The sequence below is a fragment of the Drosophila navojoa genome, chromosome 3 (assembly GCF_054131105.1).
Source record: "Drosophila navojoa isolate 15081-1374.11 chromosome 3, UAZ_NAV_1.0, whole genome shotgun sequence".
Lineage (NCBI taxonomy): Eukaryota > Metazoa > Arthropoda > Insecta > Diptera > Drosophilidae > Drosophila > Drosophila navojoa.
The window spans coordinates 8,584,724-8,602,095 of record NC_142891.1 but is presented as its reverse complement, the minus strand read 5'-3'; the positions used below and the strand labels follow the sequence as shown (position 1 = coordinate 8,602,095).

At 35.9% G+C, this 17,372-nt stretch overlaps 4 protein-coding genes across 4 annotated transcripts in view; 1 reads left to right on the top strand and 3 right to left on the bottom strand.

The window, feature by feature from the left end:
- The window catches only part of beat-Ic (beaten path Ic), a 60,143-nt gene extending 44,647 nt beyond the window's left edge, over positions 1 to 15,496 (bottom strand). Inside the window, exon 1 of the mRNA XM_089258552.1 lies at positions 14,630 to 15,496. The gene's annotated coding sequence lies outside the window, so the exon portion shown is untranslated. The remainder of the gene's footprint in view (positions 1 to 14,629) is intronic.
- On the top strand, positions 7,186 to 7,543 carry LOC115565658 (uncharacterized). The gene has a single exon (XM_030390866.2). It carries the CDS (start codon positions 7,214 to 7,216, stop codon positions 7,397 to 7,399), a length of 186 nt encoding a protein of 61 aa, XP_030246726.1. The 5' UTR covers positions 7,186 to 7,213; the 3' UTR covers positions 7,400 to 7,543.
- Positions 7,940 to 8,335, bottom strand: LOC115565528 (uncharacterized). The gene has a single exon (XM_030390739.2). It carries the CDS (start codon positions 8,333 to 8,335, stop codon positions 8,021 to 8,023), a length of 315 nt encoding a protein of 104 aa, XP_030246599.1. The 3' UTR covers positions 7,940 to 8,020.
- Positions 8,431 to 8,904, bottom strand: LOC115565529 (uncharacterized). The gene is made up of 2 exons (XM_030390740.2): positions 8,637 to 8,904; positions 8,431 to 8,575 (listed from the first exon to the last, which is right to left on the bottom strand). Exon 1 carries the CDS (start codon positions 8,860 to 8,862, stop codon positions 8,680 to 8,682), a length of 183 nt encoding a protein of 60 aa, XP_030246600.1. The 5' UTR covers positions 8,863 to 8,904; the 3' UTR covers positions 8,431 to 8,575; positions 8,637 to 8,679.
- Positions 15,497 to 17,372: the final 1,876 nt, after the last annotated feature.

Genomic DNA, 17,372 nt, shown 5'->3' with positions numbered 1-17,372 from the left:
TTTTATTTATAGCAAATATGTTTGAAAATTGATTTGGATAACATTTAAATTAAGCTTTTTACCCAGCTTATTTCATATGCACATTTCAAAGCACTCAGAGTGGAATTGCCATCGATATACATACATATATAGACAAAATAGATTCAATTTGCTTTTCTTTTTAATGCATCCAATGCAAGTGAAGCATATTAGAGTATAGTGTATATATATTTGTATCGCTAGAATTTTTTTTTATTTTTTATATTTTTATTATGATATTATTTTTGTTTTGTTATTTTAGAAATTGACATATTTATTTGAAGAAATTTAAAGCAAGTCAACTAAAATATTTTCAGACATATTATTTGTATACTACTTAATTATAAAAATGTCTCTCCCCCCTTCCCTCTCTCTATCTCTCTCTCTCTTTATCTATCTACCTCTCTCTCTCTCACTCACTCACTCTTTCTCTTTTGTAAAGTTCTTCTTAATTGTCTTAGCAGTTCAATTTAAAGCCTTTTAAATTTCACTCCAACTTTTCTGCACATACTAAGTCGACGTCAGACATTATATAGATTTCCCTATCAATCAATTGCACTTTTCTTAAAAAATTCATTAACAATTTACAATACAGAAGTGAATTTGTGTGCGTGGCATGTTTCAAGGTTTTCTCTGCTGTTGTAGTTAGTTGCCGTTGTCGTTGTCGTTGTCCTTGTCGTAGCTGTCGGAGCTGCCAACCTTTCTTAGACCACAGAATCTCATTACGAACCTGAGCGCGTTCTCTTTCGCTCTCTTCATGCGCTCTCTTTCACGCGCTGTATCTGCGTTTTTGCTATTTTGCAATTAAAACTTTCATTAAAGTAATTAAAATTGCAACAAAATCAACAAAAATACAATCAAAATCTACTTGCAGGGCAGCAGGAGACCGAACGTTAGAGAGTGAGAGAAGGAGCGAGAGGGAGAGAGATTGGGGGACAGTGTGAGAGAACATTGTGGTTAGAGGTTCAGGGCCTTGACAAATACACAATAATGCAGTTAAAAATGTGGCAGAAGGGGAAAGGACAACGGACAGGGGGGGGGGCAAAGCGAAAGACAAAAGTGTGACAAATATAAACAGGAGTGTAAATAAAATGGCAGAATGTAAATGAAGGTGCGAGAGCGAGAGGGCGAGCGGATGCAGAACGAGGTGCAAGTGGGGATAATAAAATGTGGTAATTGTAAATAAGTGGAAAATGAGCGGGCGAGTGGGCGAGTGGGCGTGGCATGTGCTAAACAACAAACGTAAAAGTAACATTTAAAATTCAAATTAAACGACTGGCAAAGCCGCAAAGGATTGACATGAAGTTAGTGCCACGGCAGCCAGCAGCCAGCAGCCAGAAGCTATAACAGCAACAACAACTAAAGCAGGGAGTTAACCACAGCTGGCAGCTGTTTTAGCAGGCACTGTAGCAGCAGCAGCAGCAGCAGAAGCAACAGCAACTGCAGCGGCTGCTTTTGCTGCTGTCAGCTGCAGCTGCGATGTATTTTAGTATTTCTGCTATTGTTTGCATTTAAGTTTGACATTTGCAGCACAAACAAATATTGAAAGAGTGCGTGAGAAAGAGAGAGTGAGAGAGCAGCTGAGCGGGTGTTAGAGAGAGGTAGAGCTAGCGAACGTCTGTTAATTGCGTAATTTTCAATTAATTTGTAAATAATTTGTAAACACTTGACAACAACAACCAAATGCTAGACACACGCATTCATATAAATATATACATATACATATGCATATAGCATATGCTTGTCAGTTTTCAGCTATCAAACTGTCATTGTTGCATTTGTGCATTTGTTTATGTTGCAAATTAATGAATTTTGGCAAATTAGTTTATTGCTGGCGCAGTCTAATTAGTAAATGACAATATGGAAGCCATTTAAATATAATATTTGATATTTTAGTTTTTTGACAAAATAAATTCAAAAGTTTGCTGCCGTGGCAAGTGCAAATGCGATAAGTTTTCAGCTAAAATATTGAATGAAACGCAATTTTAATTTGCAATTTTTATGAACGTGATTAGGGACTAGAAATTCATTTTAAATACATTTTTTGTCATAAATATTCAATGGGAATTTCCGCATATTAGCTAAATTAATTAAACCCTATGCATAAATTAATTTTTTCACAATATTTTGTGTGCTCATTAAGGCGAGTTCTTCAAAGCCGTTTTTAACATATATGTATATGTATTTTCGTATTTGTTGAATGCTATTTGCCAATCTCTGGAGTCTGGAGCCAACTTTCGCTTTTTGTACTTTTGTTTACAATTTCAATGAGCCATATGAGAATTTTTGAAATTTCGGTGTTGTTTACGCTCAAGTACTTGGGATTCATATTTACATGGCAGCAAGAAAACTCCAAACTCAAACAGCAAAGAAAGAAAGCTACGGCTCCTGCTGCTGCTGCTGCTCCTGCTGCTGCTGCCACATGTGATGCGGAGGCTTGTGAGGAAATAAAAGATTTTACAAAACATTGCACAGTCAGTGCCAGAGCAAGAGGAGCACAGCAAACAGCTTAGATACGCCCAACGCCTTCTTTTTTTTTTTTTTAAGGCAGCACGAGAGAAATATGGGAACTTCTTAAAGCGAGCCCAAGTCAAAAGCTGTAAAAAATGATAAACGCTTCAACTGATGACACATTCAGTTTCACACACGAACGACTTTCAATTTACATTTGATGTTTTATGTTTGCCAGCATTTACGAAAAAAGACGGGAGAAAAAAAAAACGAAAACGATAGAAATAAAAATATCACTCATACGCACCCACGCACAAAGGGCAGAAGCGAGAAGCGTGGCGCGTCTGGCAAACGCACACACACAAACACACACACACAAAAAGAGACCCAGAAAACCAAACGGAATCTAGACGAACTAACCAAGTAGCAAATTGTGGACGGATGCTCTGAGGGGGTTGACGCTGGGACGACGCCGGTGCCAAGTAGACGACAACAGCAACAAACAGCTAAAGACGCTGGCAAGGCGAAGGCTGTGCAAATAAACGAATAATATTTCTGTGCCTCGAATATATTGCAGGAAAAAAAAAAACATCGAAAGGGAATGTTATATATGTGATTTGCATGGTAGAAGACGAAGACGTAGACGCAGTATGGAAAATATTGTAAAGTAAAAAGAAATAGAAATACCAAAAAATAAATAAATTAAATAAATAAATACCACACAAACTTTTGAATGGTCTGATAAGTTACAAAGTGCTGAAAATAATAATGAAAAATAAAAATAAAATATAAATGAAAAGCGCTTGAGCTAATATGAGCTGCTATGAACTTGGGAAACGGATTACAACTAGACATAACTGAGTGACTGCTCTTTCGGGTAGATGCTTCAAATATGTAAAAAATTACAAATAAATAAATAAATAAATAAATAAAAAAAGTAACAAACTAATAATAAATTATATTTAAAAATATTAACAAGAATTCAATAAAAATGCTAAATATATAGAAATTATATATAAACATAATAACTTATGATTTCAATAAAAATACAAACTGTGGTGCAATATAAGAAATTTGCAATTGATTTGATTGATTAATTGTTGATAGGGATGGGGGAACTATAATGGGATGCATATTTACCATAGCTAGATAATTATGGGAGGACCAAAGTAGTTTTCTTTAATTTTCACATAAATATATTTCAGCTAAAAAGAGTTCAACAAATTTTTCCTCTACATATATATTTTTTTTGTCCAATTGCTTGAAACTTTCACTTAATAAAAGCGGCGCATTCTATTGCCTTAGTTTTATTTTTATTTTTGGTTGCTCATTTCTGTCGGTATCTTTCTCTAAATTTCTTAATCCAGTCACAGTCCGAGAGTCCGCCCTCTATAATAGTTCGCCCACAATATTGAGCGCTTGACTGTCTCATTTTCAATGGGCACTTGTCAACGTTTCACTTCTTGGCTATAATTTGCTTGACATGCCACAAGGCTCGACATTGCCGCTGGCTAACTCAAAGAGCACTTGAATCTGAGGCAACGTACACAACAAACTACGCCCACGCACACACACACACACACACACACAGCATGCGGTCAGAAAACAAAAGCCAAAAGCTCAAAAGCAGTTGCCAAAAATTGCCCATAACGAGCACTTGAAGACAAATGTGACATGGCACAAGGTTCAGAGGCATTTGGGATGGATACCTTTTCAATAGCAGCGCTAGGTATATATATATTTATAGTAAAGTATAGTATATACATATATATATATATATATATATATATATATATATATATATATATATATGGATTAAAACTGCTTGACCATAGAAAAAGAGAGTGAGAGAGAGAGGGCACTTAAAGCTTTGGTCCAATCATTTGTCTCGATGAAGCCAGACGTCACATAAGTTACCATTTTTACCTAATTTATACAGCAGTATGTGTGTGTGTGTGTGTGTGTGTGTGGCGGTTGTCAGTCGTATCCACTTGAATCCATATAATTGCGCTTATCTCTTGGCGCACACTCAACTGCCAGTGGCTCAATATGTTTCTGCTATGAAATGAAGTGTCCAAAATGCTGCGGCTCCTGCTGCTCCTGCTGCTGCTGCTGAGGATTCTGTGGCCACTTCTGAAGGACACGGCCAGAAGGAGCAAAAAGGCAACAAATAAGAAAAAGTTGAGCTCAAATTTTTGTACATCTATTTGATTTAAAATGAAATACCTTTTTCTTTCAGAGTAGCAGCAGCAGCTGTTGTTGTTGTTGTTGCTGCTGGTGTATTATTTACCTTTTTGTGTGTCTTATATTATTATTTTCTTATTTTTTATTTGCTTTGGTGACATTTTTATACAGTATGTGTGCTTTTACTCGGCGCGCCGCAAACTTTTTGGCATGCCACCAATGAGATTATCTTAAGTGGGCAACCATTTTTCTACGGCCAGCAGCGGCGAAGCCAGAAAAAAATAGTGAGGGTGGCAGAGAGAGAGAGAGAGACGGAAAGAGAGAGGAAATCTGGGTGAAAGAGCGAGCTCGACCGCGTACAAATGCAGTTGAGCTTGATTCGATTCTGTGCGATTGCTGAATAAGTTTTAAAATAGTTTGCTAAGTGGACATCACGTTAATTTAGTTTATGAAAAATAGAGATTTCGTTCAAAGACAAGTAGAAAATAAGTATTGTATATAATAGGAATTGACAATGTTTTAAAATTGAGAAAAAGTATGTAATTATTAATTGATGATAATTGATAAATATATATAGTCAAGTTGTATTAACACTTAAATGATAAGGGAAAAAATTCATTTAATTTTTAAATATTTAAATACTTGTAAAATTCGATTGTTCTATATTTTCACTACACACTCTTATACACCCATTAACATCCTTCAAAGCCCACTCCTACGCATGTCAACGCCTGTTTCTTCGACTTAAACATGCCCTTACCTTATCTATGCGCCCAGACATATTGTTTTCTTTGATTTAAGGCAAAGTAAAATATTCTTTTTTTATCTGTTGTCTGCAATTTTTAGGGTAGCACTTTCCCTTTCCCTTGCATCCCTTCCCATCTCTTCCCACCTTTCCTTCGTCACATACCCTTCACGCTCTTAATTTACCTATGCCCCGCAACGGAAAGCTTCAAGTGTGAACACACATTATAATAAACGCCTCAATTGTTGTGCAGTCATCTGTGTAATTTATGTTTAGCTAATGTTCAGGCATCGATGAGCTTGTCAGCTTTTGTGAATCACAACATACCCACACAGACACTCGCACACACTCACACACAGTCAAGTTAGGTAGCTTGTCCACACACACACACATAGATACTCATACACAGACATTAACTCCCATCGAGCTGAAATGACGTTAAGGTTGCTTCGTTGAGTCTAATAGACTTTCATGGCAGCCAACTGTGTGAGTTGACTTCGAGTTTGCCCCAGTTTCAGCCAGTTTTAGAGACGCCTCAAGGCGAGGTCCTGTGGCTCACTAAGCTGCAGGCGCACGGTAAGCGAAATCCTTTTGCCATCCACTTTGCTCTGGCATTTTATAGAGCTTGCTCTGCCCGCCTTTGCCTTTTTCACTTGCTTTTATTTTTCGCAGACATGTTTCAATGATTTCTTATTTTTGCCATGGGATGAAACTGTTGCGCCATTTTCTCGTTTAGAGAAATTCAATTTCTATGCACTATACTAAACAAAGGGTATTTTAGCTTGGGAATGCTAAGAGAAAAAAATTTATATAGAATATAAAAATTACTTGAGTGGTTTTTTAATATAATAAAATATAAACGATAAATTTTAAATTTATCTAATATAAAAAGTATAACTGAAAACTATATCCTTTCCATAAAAAATTAATATTAAATATGTAATAAATAATTATATAAATAATAAAATAAATAAATTAAATATTACAATAAACATAATACTAAAATGAATATACATATATATAATGCTATAAGCTTTTAAATGTTTTATTTATATAAACAAAATTATGTTACATACATACATATATTAATTGTAGAATACCAACATATACATGTATGATTTTTTAGAGATTAATAGATATAGCTTATAGATTCTGGAAATACTCTACGTCTAGATGCATGCGCTACCATTTAGGAAAATTAATTATTTAAACAAAAATTAAATTAATTATTATACAAATACTATTAAATATTTCTTAAAGAAGTAAAACAATATCTCTATTTATTTTTCACAGGGTATTTCCACTACCAACACGTTGACACAATCTCTTCACCGTCATGTTTTTTACCCACCTTTTTTCAATGTTTTTTTTTTTTCTCAATTTTTTTATTTGTCGCTTGTCTCGGTGTTAAATCATTGATGTGTGAAATTTGTGCAAAAAAACGAAAAAAGAAAGGTCTTCGACATGTGAAACTTTTGATCGATATTTCGTTGCAGTTTGCTCTTAGAGTATATTTTTTTTTTAGTGAGTTTTTTTTGTGTGTGGGTTAAGCACAAATCAGGTTGGCATTGAATTGAAACTCCTTATAGGAATGTGTGATTGAGCTATGTGCCAGCTCCACAAGCTATTCCATTTTCGTCTCTCGCCTTAACAGCACCATCGAAAAACTTTTTCGATCCGAAACAAAAATTTCGGTCGTTTTTACTCACGCAAGCAGTTTCATTCGGGTAATTCGGAGCGAATTTTTTTTTAGTTATTTATATTCTTTAATTGTTTCTGGAATATAGTTTCAGTTGAATTTTCTATTGAAGAAAAATGTGCTGTGGTCCCTGTGGAAGCGTTTCTTATGCTCTGGCCTATGGCCCGGTTGGTCCAGCTCTGCCTGCCATGAACTACAACAATTGCTGTTGCGGCCCTTGCCCGCCGTGTGGTCCTTGGACCTGTCCGCCCAATAGATGCTGCTGTTGCGGCGAATGTGGGTGTTTTGGACCATTCTACTAATCCCCCTCTGGCCTCATCTAATCCTGGATCGAACGAATCGTTCACATCAAATTATTGCCTGTGCTTGCGTGAGAGAGCGACGGAAAATTGTAAAGCTTTAACAAGTTTAATGTTTCGTCAATAAATAGTTAAAAGAAAAAAAAAGATTTGCATTTATATTTCAATGTTTAGAGTATAATTTATAGCACATAAATTGTAAACTAAAACTAAAATGATGAATTTTAAAGAAATAGAAAGTACAATAGTTATAAAGAAAACGAAATTTCTCAAATAAATGCGTAAATATTTTATATTTTATTATTACAAATTCTAAAGTCGCCTTACAAAAATTCTATCAACATTTTTTCATAAGAAATTAATTTAAATACAATTTTCCTGGAATTTTCAAATAAGATTCACTATACAGATGAAGCTGTACAGAAATAATCCTTTTCCTAGAATACTTCTGCATATTTTAGTGGTAAAATTATTTATTATTTATTAAATATTAAATCTCTTCATGTCACACTCTGCGTCGCCCCTTAAAGTGAAACACGCATATTTAAAAATGTTTTACTTATATTCGATAATAAAACATTAAAACCTATTGTGTATTACGTGGGATGTGTGGCGTGTGCTTGATCAAGCCTTTTTGGCAGCTAGTTCCGGCGTACACCTCACTTTGTCGTACACCATTTGCCAATTTTCCTTGGCCTGCTGGAAGGGGTCGGATTTCGATTTGGCTAATGTGGCCAGGTCCATGCATGGCGTCATTTCGATTGTGATCTTCTGATGACGCATGCAATTGCCTCGACTGCAGCTGGTGTCCTTGGCATAGCATTTGTCGTGCGGGCCACACGGTGTGGGTATAAAATCACGGCCCGTAAACCGTAAAGTGGACAACGGCGGATTATTACATGCCAGACAGTACGAGGCACAAGCCCAGCCGCCACACATCCTGGTCAATAGATTTTCGTTTTAGCTGAGTGGTAATAATATTTATATTATTATTATATATATATGTATTTATTAATATATTTATGGAAATTTACTCTTGAAACTTAAAAATTTTGAGGTGAGCGTTCGGCCCACAACCCAAGACCAGACTGCTTTAATTTTTGTAGGCCTGACAACATTGTCGACTTGAATCATATTCCGAAAAATTCAAGGCCAGCTTTTCTCAAATTTTTACAGCACCTGTGTGGGCAGTGAATGTTTAGAGTTCTCACACAATACTCAAAGGAGTTGAGCCTCTTACCCAGTTATCAGTTGGCGGCTAGCCGTCTATGTTAGTTCTGGCGTTACCAGCCGCAGCCGCCGCAGCAACCGCCACCGCAGCAGCCGCCGCCACAGCCACATGCGGAGCAATTGTCATAGATGCCGCAGGGCGTGGGCGCAAAGCAGCGACCCGTATACCGCACATTGGACAAACGATGAGTGTTGCAGGCAATCGCATATGAAGCACACGCCCAACCGCCGCACATCTCTGCTCTGTAATTGCTAGAGTCCGGGCTCTGGTCGCCTGTTATTATTTTCAGCTGAGCAACTTAAGAGTTGAAGTTTTTTCTTTAGTTTTTGAAAATTTTGCTTGAAAAGCTAACGAGCATGGAGCTAAAGCGTGTGCCGAAAAAAATTTGAGTGTAGCTAAAGTTTTGGTGTTGCCCGCACCGAAGGGGGAATACGAATGAGCATCCATTTTCATAGACAGAGCTCGTTGCCGTTGCCGGCAGCGTAACTCCGACTGACAGCTGTTGACATGTCCAGCGCCGCCAACTTGGACAATTGAAATCTCAGCGACAGGTCGAGAGCTAGCCGGGCCGGCCGTGCGAGCACTGAAGCAGGCAGGCAAGGCCAGGACAGGCTAGGACAGGACCATTTCGTAAATCTTGCCAAGTCCTGTTGAAATCCACGAAAATCTCGCACATAGCAGAGAAGCAAAAAACAAAACGGAAAAATATGCTAAAAACAGTGGCAGCTAAAGTGAAATTAATCCAACAGCTACAGCCACACGCACAGTGGTTGCACTTGTAGAAAATTGAGCAGAAATTTATGGATTATTTAGGGTTGAATTTCGCCTTGAGCGAAGCTTTTGATATAGTGATTGATTTTGTTTTAAATATTTCAAATATTTTTATTTTTGTTGTGTAAAGAAATTTTTTATTTTAAAATAATTTGCGTAAATAATTTGCGTAAATAATAAATAATAAATAAACTTGCAGACAGAGGCCCAGAAATCTATTGATAAGAGCTTTAGAGAGCATTGCTTTATATGTATTATTGCAAGCATTTATTTATTATTTTAATTAATTTTATTTCGGTTTATTTACTGTTTATTTAAATGATTTTGAAGCCTGTCATATTTGTATTTAGTTATTTTGTTATTATTATTATTATTATTATTATTATTATTATTATTATTATTATTATTATTATTATTATTATTATTATTATTATTATTATTATTATTATTATTATTATTATTATTATTATTATTATTATTATTATTATTATTATTATTATTATTATTATTATTATTATTATTATTATTATTATTATTATTATTATTATTATTATTATTATTATTATTATTATTATTATTAGAGTTCAATTTATGCAAATTTCATGATTTTTCAAAATAACTATTTATTACATTTAAAAAAATATAATATGAATATTAACATATATATATATATTAGTAAATATATAAAATTTGATGGAAAATTAATGGCTTAAACAAATTTATGCCTTTTATAAGTCTCAAGAAAATTGTTTCTAAATCATTTACACGCATATGGCAAATATGGTAGAAACTATAAAACAGTGCTGCATAACAGAACTTAAATAACAATTAAAATTATGTATTATGTATTTCATATCTTATTTCTAGTCGCTGTTAAGTGCCTTTAGTTAGTTGCTATTAAAATGCAATAAAAATCTGCTCAAAATAAAGGGGCCTATCAACCACTGTGCAGTCTGCACGCAGTTGGCATGCAAAAATCTCTCTCTCACACACACACACACACACACATGAATCTGCACGCAGAGCCACCACTAGACAATCTATGTTACATTTCTTCTTCTTCTTCATTTTTCGCACTACACTCGTGCAGTGCACTTTCAGGTGGTGCTCAGCCGAGCCCAGACAATCAATTACATTAGCCCCACTGACCCAACCAACCGCAGCGGCATGCCCGAAAACCGAGTTGGGCACCTTTGAATGCGGCTCACCCGACCCACTCGTGTGGTTGCAGTTGGCCCGCAGGGGCTGCTGTGGATACAGTAGTTAAGGGCGTGGCAGTTGTCTTGACACAGCCAAATGGGCGACCGCAAGGCAAATAGAAATTTAAATCAAATTTAATAGTTTGTCGACGAATGCAGTTGCTCTTGAGGTTTCGGATGACAGCTATTAGGGCTGGTCGTCTTCCTCTGCGGCTGCGGCTGCAGCTGCGGCTGCGGCAGCTGGCAGAGATGCTCAAGTTAACCTGGTGTCAAGTGTCAGGTGTGTGGTGTCATATCTATAGATTTTCGAATTGCTGGAAATAAATAATATCGTACCCAAAATCCAAGTGTTTTGCCAATCGAGACCAAAAAAGGTGCTAAATAATACCAAAGGCAGTTGCCACAACTGCTTAGCCTATTTAGCACATTTTTTGCGTGGCCTATTTGCAAAAAGAGTAGAGATCGAGGGATAGAGCAGAAACGAAGCCAAAAGCTGATTTAGACTGCCAGGAGAAGCATATAGAGGAATACCCATTAATGCCTTGCCCTAGCACATGCAGACCTTGCGGACCTTGCGGGCCATGTGGTCCATGTGGTGCGTGTGGATCCTGTGGCAACTGCTGCGGACCATGCGGACCATGTGGGCCATGTGGCAACGGCTGCTGCCCCAGCGGATCGTGCAGCTGCGGCCAAAAGCCCTGCGGCATGGTCTCCTATCGCCTGACGGGCGGCACCTGTGGCCCAGTGCTGCCCAGCCTGGATCGGTGCGGTTGCTGCCAGTGCGGCTGCTATCCGCCATTTTATTTTGTGGCCAACAGGTGCGGCTGCTGCTGGGAATGGGGCTGCTTCGGTCCGTACTATTAGATCCGGGCGGAATGAAACGGAAGCGTTTGGTTGCTTCGTGAAGTTCAGCAAACATTTTGACAACAATTTCTTTTGAGTTCAATAAATTTGTACATTGTGTCATAGTTGTCTCTAGTTTTATTTTTGAGAGCTTTGGCAGCCCTGTGCCAATATGGCAGAGTAAAACATTATTCAATCTGCGAAGTTTGTATCGAGCTTAATAAAAAGCTATACATGTAGCATATATGTATATATAACGAGCAAAAACAATTCCAAACGCTGCTGAAGCATTAATTGCTTGTTTTTGGGTTTACTCCAAAATAAAAAGAAATAAAATTAAAATAAATAAATGAAAAGCAAACAAAAAACTATGTAAAAATCAGGAATGGGTATTCAAATTATATAAATATATTTAAAAAAAATATTTATTTATACATAAATACATATACACGTGTATACATGGCATATCAAATGAACTGTAAGCGCATTTGTTTTCTTTTTCAAATGAACAGAAGAATATTTTGTAGTTTAAACTGGGTCAGGGGCTTCAATCGGTGCACTTTATGCATTTTATTTTATTTTTTCGAATGAAAAAACGTGTTAACTGTGTAACTAACACAGTCGCATAGCAAGTTTATAAATTGAAGTGCATTGCAATTTAAAAAGGAAAACCCTGTACTTTAGCTAGCTTTTGAATTCATTTAGTAATATTTGATATTAGTAGAGAAACTGCATGAAAGTAATACGAACTTTATTATAAATAAAAAGCCTTTGTGTAGCTTGGTGTATTTTTAATATTAATTTAAAATGGATTTTTTTTCCTATTTTTATAAATTGCATTTTTTTAAGAACCTTCGCCAAAGCATTTTGCCCAAATAAATTGTTATTGCGTTCAACTGAGAAAATTCTTGCTTTTTCTTTTATGTACATACAGATTTCGTTGACAGCTGAAACTTTTAGCTTGTACTCAACTCTGAATAGCATAATTTATTCTTCACGCTTTTATTCAACCTCTCATATTAATTTTACTCCCATGACAATTGTTTGAATAAACCAGCTGTTTATATATTATAAATAATTACACAGTCATTCTGCTCATATTTACTGTATTAAATGTTGTCAATATTTTAATAATTATTTTTCAACTAATAATTTGTTTATTGTTTCCATATACCACAATAGTAACAGATTTGAAACACCTGTAGTTCAATCGAGAACTTTTCAAACTAAGTTCTCAGTAACACAAGCATTTAAGCCTCTCTAATAAGCATAACTAATTGGATTATATGCGGCTCGAATTGGCATCTCTTACGCTCGCTTTGTTTCCCATTTGAATATGTTCAGAGTGTTGCTGCTGTTTGCTTTGCCCAATGGTAAATTGCAATACGTAATTATTGTAATTATATCAAAATAATACAAATTTATTATTTTTTTTAAATAATTTGTAAGCCTTTGGAAACTATGTGTGCAACGAATGTTTCTGCTTTACGGAGGTCGATGGTGCAAGTCCACCTGTCTGTCATGACTATGATAAGAACGTAATGAAGTTCACTTATGGCGACGGCGCCTGTGAACCTCTGCGACGTGGCGACATTTGTTTTCCAAAGGTCTACGGGAGTCTGGCGGCCTGTGAAGAGGCCTGTAAACGGTTTCTGACGCTTGCGAAGGAATGGATAACAAATCCATGCATTGATTGAAGCACGATATGGAAAGTGACATGTTTTTAATAAAAATGAATAAAAATGATATATAAAAATTAATAATTTAATTGCAAGGTTACCTAGAGCTCATCAAAAGTAAAAATAAAATATTTAGAAGCTTGAATAATGAAGAAAAGCTGTACAAATTTTCTTAAAATATATCAATTTATTAACAAAAAAATTAAGAACAATTCGAGATTAATTTGATTTCATGTAATGTTAAATTTAACACTACTTTATACATGTATAAAAATCAATAACTTCCTCAAATAAAATATTTTTTTCACTACATTATATCTTAGCTGAAATTTATATATAAAAATATTTCTACATCTTGCTCATGTTATTTTCCCATCTTATTTAATTTTATAGCGCTCTACAAATGTCCATCAACACATTATTCTATAATCATTATATGATTTATATTTCTATTACAAATACCAGCATAGCTAAATGCTTTCAATTTGCTGGAAATTGTCAAATGTCTGTACATGGTTATTTAATCAAATTAATTTCTTGCATATTACGCATACGACAAGTTGGTCTCTATTTGTGACTGCAAAGTAATTCAGCTTAGATTAATCACACTCATTGTTTATCACTCATACGCACTGTTTCTGGCATCTAATTTATGCACACTGACAAGCACTGAGACACATACAGAACACTAGGAGCTGGTATTTAGCTGCAAAGTAATTGTTTTATTCCATTAGGAATAATTTAGAATTTAACATAATCGGTTGTTGAGTTCTGAAAGTGGAAAACAACCTTACAGTTAGTTTTAGTCTGTGATAATCACATACAGACATTTTTTGATTCTTAAGAAACGGTTAGTAGAGCTTACCCCATCTTAAAAATCTAAGAAATTAACTATATAATTAATTTGATTTATAATTTATCATAAATTTTATATTTTTATTTATTTTTCGGTGTTAACTATTTAAGCAGCTCTAAATTATATTAGAAATTTTAAACTGCTCCATTAGTTTCTTAAAGTTTTGTTGCAATATTTGTCATGTTCAAAAAAATTTCAAATTTATTTTCCAATTTCTTATTCCCTTCGAAGTTTATTCTCAAAGTCTTTTCTAGTTCCATAGAATTTGATCAACTTTTGCCTTCCATTTTCACAAGACTTTCACAACTTTAGGAAAGTACACATATAAAAATGGAAATAAAAAATAAAAAAAAATTAATTGAGTCAAGATCAAATAATAAATATAAAGTTTTTTAATTCCGAGAACTCTTTCTCGGAACAAAATATACTTCAAATAAACTTTTATTTCTTTCCCATTTCTTCTTTAAATAAGAAGTTCAGCTAACGCAGCAGTAAATGAAGCTTAGGAAACTACAAGAAGTTGTGCAGTTTTGCTCGAATCATTTACGAATCAGTTACTATTTCCTGAACCTTTCATTTACTTTTTGTTCGATGCGATTCCAACGGGAGAACAGAAACAAGAAAAAAAAGAAACTTATTCTGATTGCGGCTCACCTTTGGGGCACAACAAATTGTAGATGTTATGTGGCTCTTTGTAGTTGTTGTTGTTGCTTCTGTTTATCTGCAGTCAGTGGCAATAAATTAATAAATTTAGCACGTTACAGTGTTACACAACGTTGAAGTCTTGTATAAAAATACACACACAGTCCGCACACACACACACAGACACACACACTTGTACACTCGCACACACGAGTTAAACACGGCGTTGACGTCGTTGTGGGATTTGAACTTTGAGATTGTGGTTTGAGACCGGGAACCGGCATCCAGAGCCAGAACGTTATTGAGAGCGAGACCGGACCGTGTTTCACCTACGTGAGTGCCTCAATTGTTGTTGTTATTGTTGTTGTTGCTGCTGTTGTTATTGTAGCGCATTTTTCACATATTTTTCATAATTTTACGCGCAACGCAAAAAATGTAAAGAATAATCAGTGAGAACTGTGTTTGCTCCGAAAACATACAAAAGTTGTGGGAAAAAAACAGAAAAAGTTTCGCTTTTTCGCACACAAATCTCTAGTGAAATATTAATTCTCAAAATTTCTGACACTTTGCCATGGGCTGCATTTTGTTGATAAACTTTATTTATATATATTTTTTATGTATTGTTTGTCAATTATTGTGGCTGTTGTTCGTTAATTGTTATTTATTTATGCAGCTGGCGTGACCAGTGCAACGGATTGTTTTGTTGTTGTTGTTGTTTTGATATTATTTTCGTGTTGTTGTCCTTGCGTATTGACGGCGTCGTCGTTGGAGGCAGCGGCAGCAGCAGCATCGGCGGCGGCGACAGCAGCAACAGCATGAGCAGCAGCAGCACAGCGAACCAAACGTTTTGACATTATCAACGCAACTGAAGCACCAGCAGCAGGAAGCTGTCGTCCTCTGCCTGTCTCAGTCGCCGGCAGCGGGCCGCTGTTGCCAACGCTGTTGTCTCGCCCATTGCTGCTCTTCGTGCTGCTCTCACGAAGCCTGGCGACGTTCGCTCGCATGCTCGCCCGCTCGTTTCGGCACTTAACGAAAGCCGCTGCCGACGGCTCTTCACTGTCGGCTGCCTCACAGCTCGCGTTTCGTGTGTGCTGGTATTTCTTATTGCTTGGTGAGCGTGAGTGACAACAGCTGACTCTGTGTGAGCGTGTGAGAGAGCAGCCCGATTCGTGTAATGTAAACTGGCGAAAGCTCTTTAGTTCGAATTTGTGCTTCTGTTGGGGAAATTTTATGTGTAGGCAGCTGTTAAGTTAACAGCGAGAGTGAATGTTAATATTTGAATAATTTACATTGAGAGTTATGCATATGAACATATTTTAGTTAAACAGAATAAAAAGAACATTTTGTAGAAACTTAAATTTTAAATTAATTATAAATATAAACAGTTCTATTATATGTTTATTACATTAGACATAACATAATTAAATAATATTAAAATTAATTTTTGCTTTGAATGAATAATATATAATACATTTTTTTATTACAAAATCAAATTATGTTAGATTTTATTGTGTCATTGTTTTATTTTCAACTCAAATAAATTATATTTATATATATATAAATAAATACGTATAAATGCAATTTCCAATCAATTTGCTTGTTTAAATTTATCAATTATTTCATTTAATCAATTAGAGCCTTAGAGTGTGCTTATTGCAGTTCAATTGTTACGAATTGTCGAGAATGTGTTTCCAATTTCAATTGATTTCTCTTAAATGTAAATGGATTATTTGACTAAAACACAAAACTAAGACTTTGTCTACGTGTGCGTCACTTCACTTGAGCTGATTATTAGCTCTTTATTGCAATTCAAGTACTCAAATTTCAACTCTAATATTCTCTAATCCCCGACACAAAAATAAACAAAACGAAATAGATAATAACCTGGCTTGCAAACGCCTTGAACTGCACTTGAGAGAAGAAGCCCAATGAAGAGCTGCTGAGTACAATAAGGAAAACAACTTAAAGTATGCAGGATCAAATGATGAGCAGGATGCATAATTATGGCAAGCTTATTGACACATTGTGGCAGGGGGGTGAAAGTGGGTGCAAAAAGAGGGACACATGAAATGAAGCAATAATAAACAAGAAAATACAAAATGCGAGCGACAAGGAGAGAAGTGAACATGTGTGCAGTAAAAACACAGACACATTCACACGCACACTGGCATATGCATAAGGATATGTTTCTATGACAGGACAATGGCTGGCAGAATGTAAATATTAATATTGTCATAATGGACAATATGTAAGCAGAGCAAATGTGCTTTTGAGCAGCTTTAAATGCAGCTCGAAGCGTCGTTAAACCAATGCCAGAATAACAGCAACAGCAACAGCAACAGCAACAGCAATAACAACAGCAACAGGAGCAGCAAGGACAACGGGACACTGGCAAAATGTCAGCTCATTTCCGGTTGCTTAATTTGAAATCGTTGCGCAAAAATTACAAATGAGCTGACAATGCGAACACAACCAAGAACCCAAACAACCGAAAAATAACAGGGCTAACAATTTGAGGATTGCCACCAAGGCGCACGATGGGCGTGGCATGACAGAGGGGCAGGTGGTGAGACTGGGCTGCTCTCAGTTCAGCTCAGTTCAGTTCTGCTCTATGCTGTGCTCTGCTCTGCTGTTGGGCGACGGGAAACAATAAGCACAAAATAGCAGCGTCTAATACGCAAAAATAAACGAAAGCCGGCCACAGCATGACAGCAAAAGCAACACAGAGAGGGGGAGAGCTGGTGAGAGTGAGGCA

Bases quoted from the DNA above. Each gene is read 5' to 3' on its own strand.
- LOC115565658 (XM_030390866.2), top strand. From the start codon at position 7,214: ATGTGCTGTGGTCCCTGTGGAAGCGTTTCTTATGCTCTGGCCTATGGC.
- LOC115565528 (XM_030390739.2), bottom strand. From the start codon at position 8,335: ATGTGTGGCGGCTGGGCTTGTGCCTCGTACTGTCTGGCATGTAATAAT.
- LOC115565529 (XM_030390740.2), bottom strand. From the start codon at position 8,862: ATGTGCGGCGGTTGGGCGTGTGCTTCATATGCGATTGCCTGCAACACT.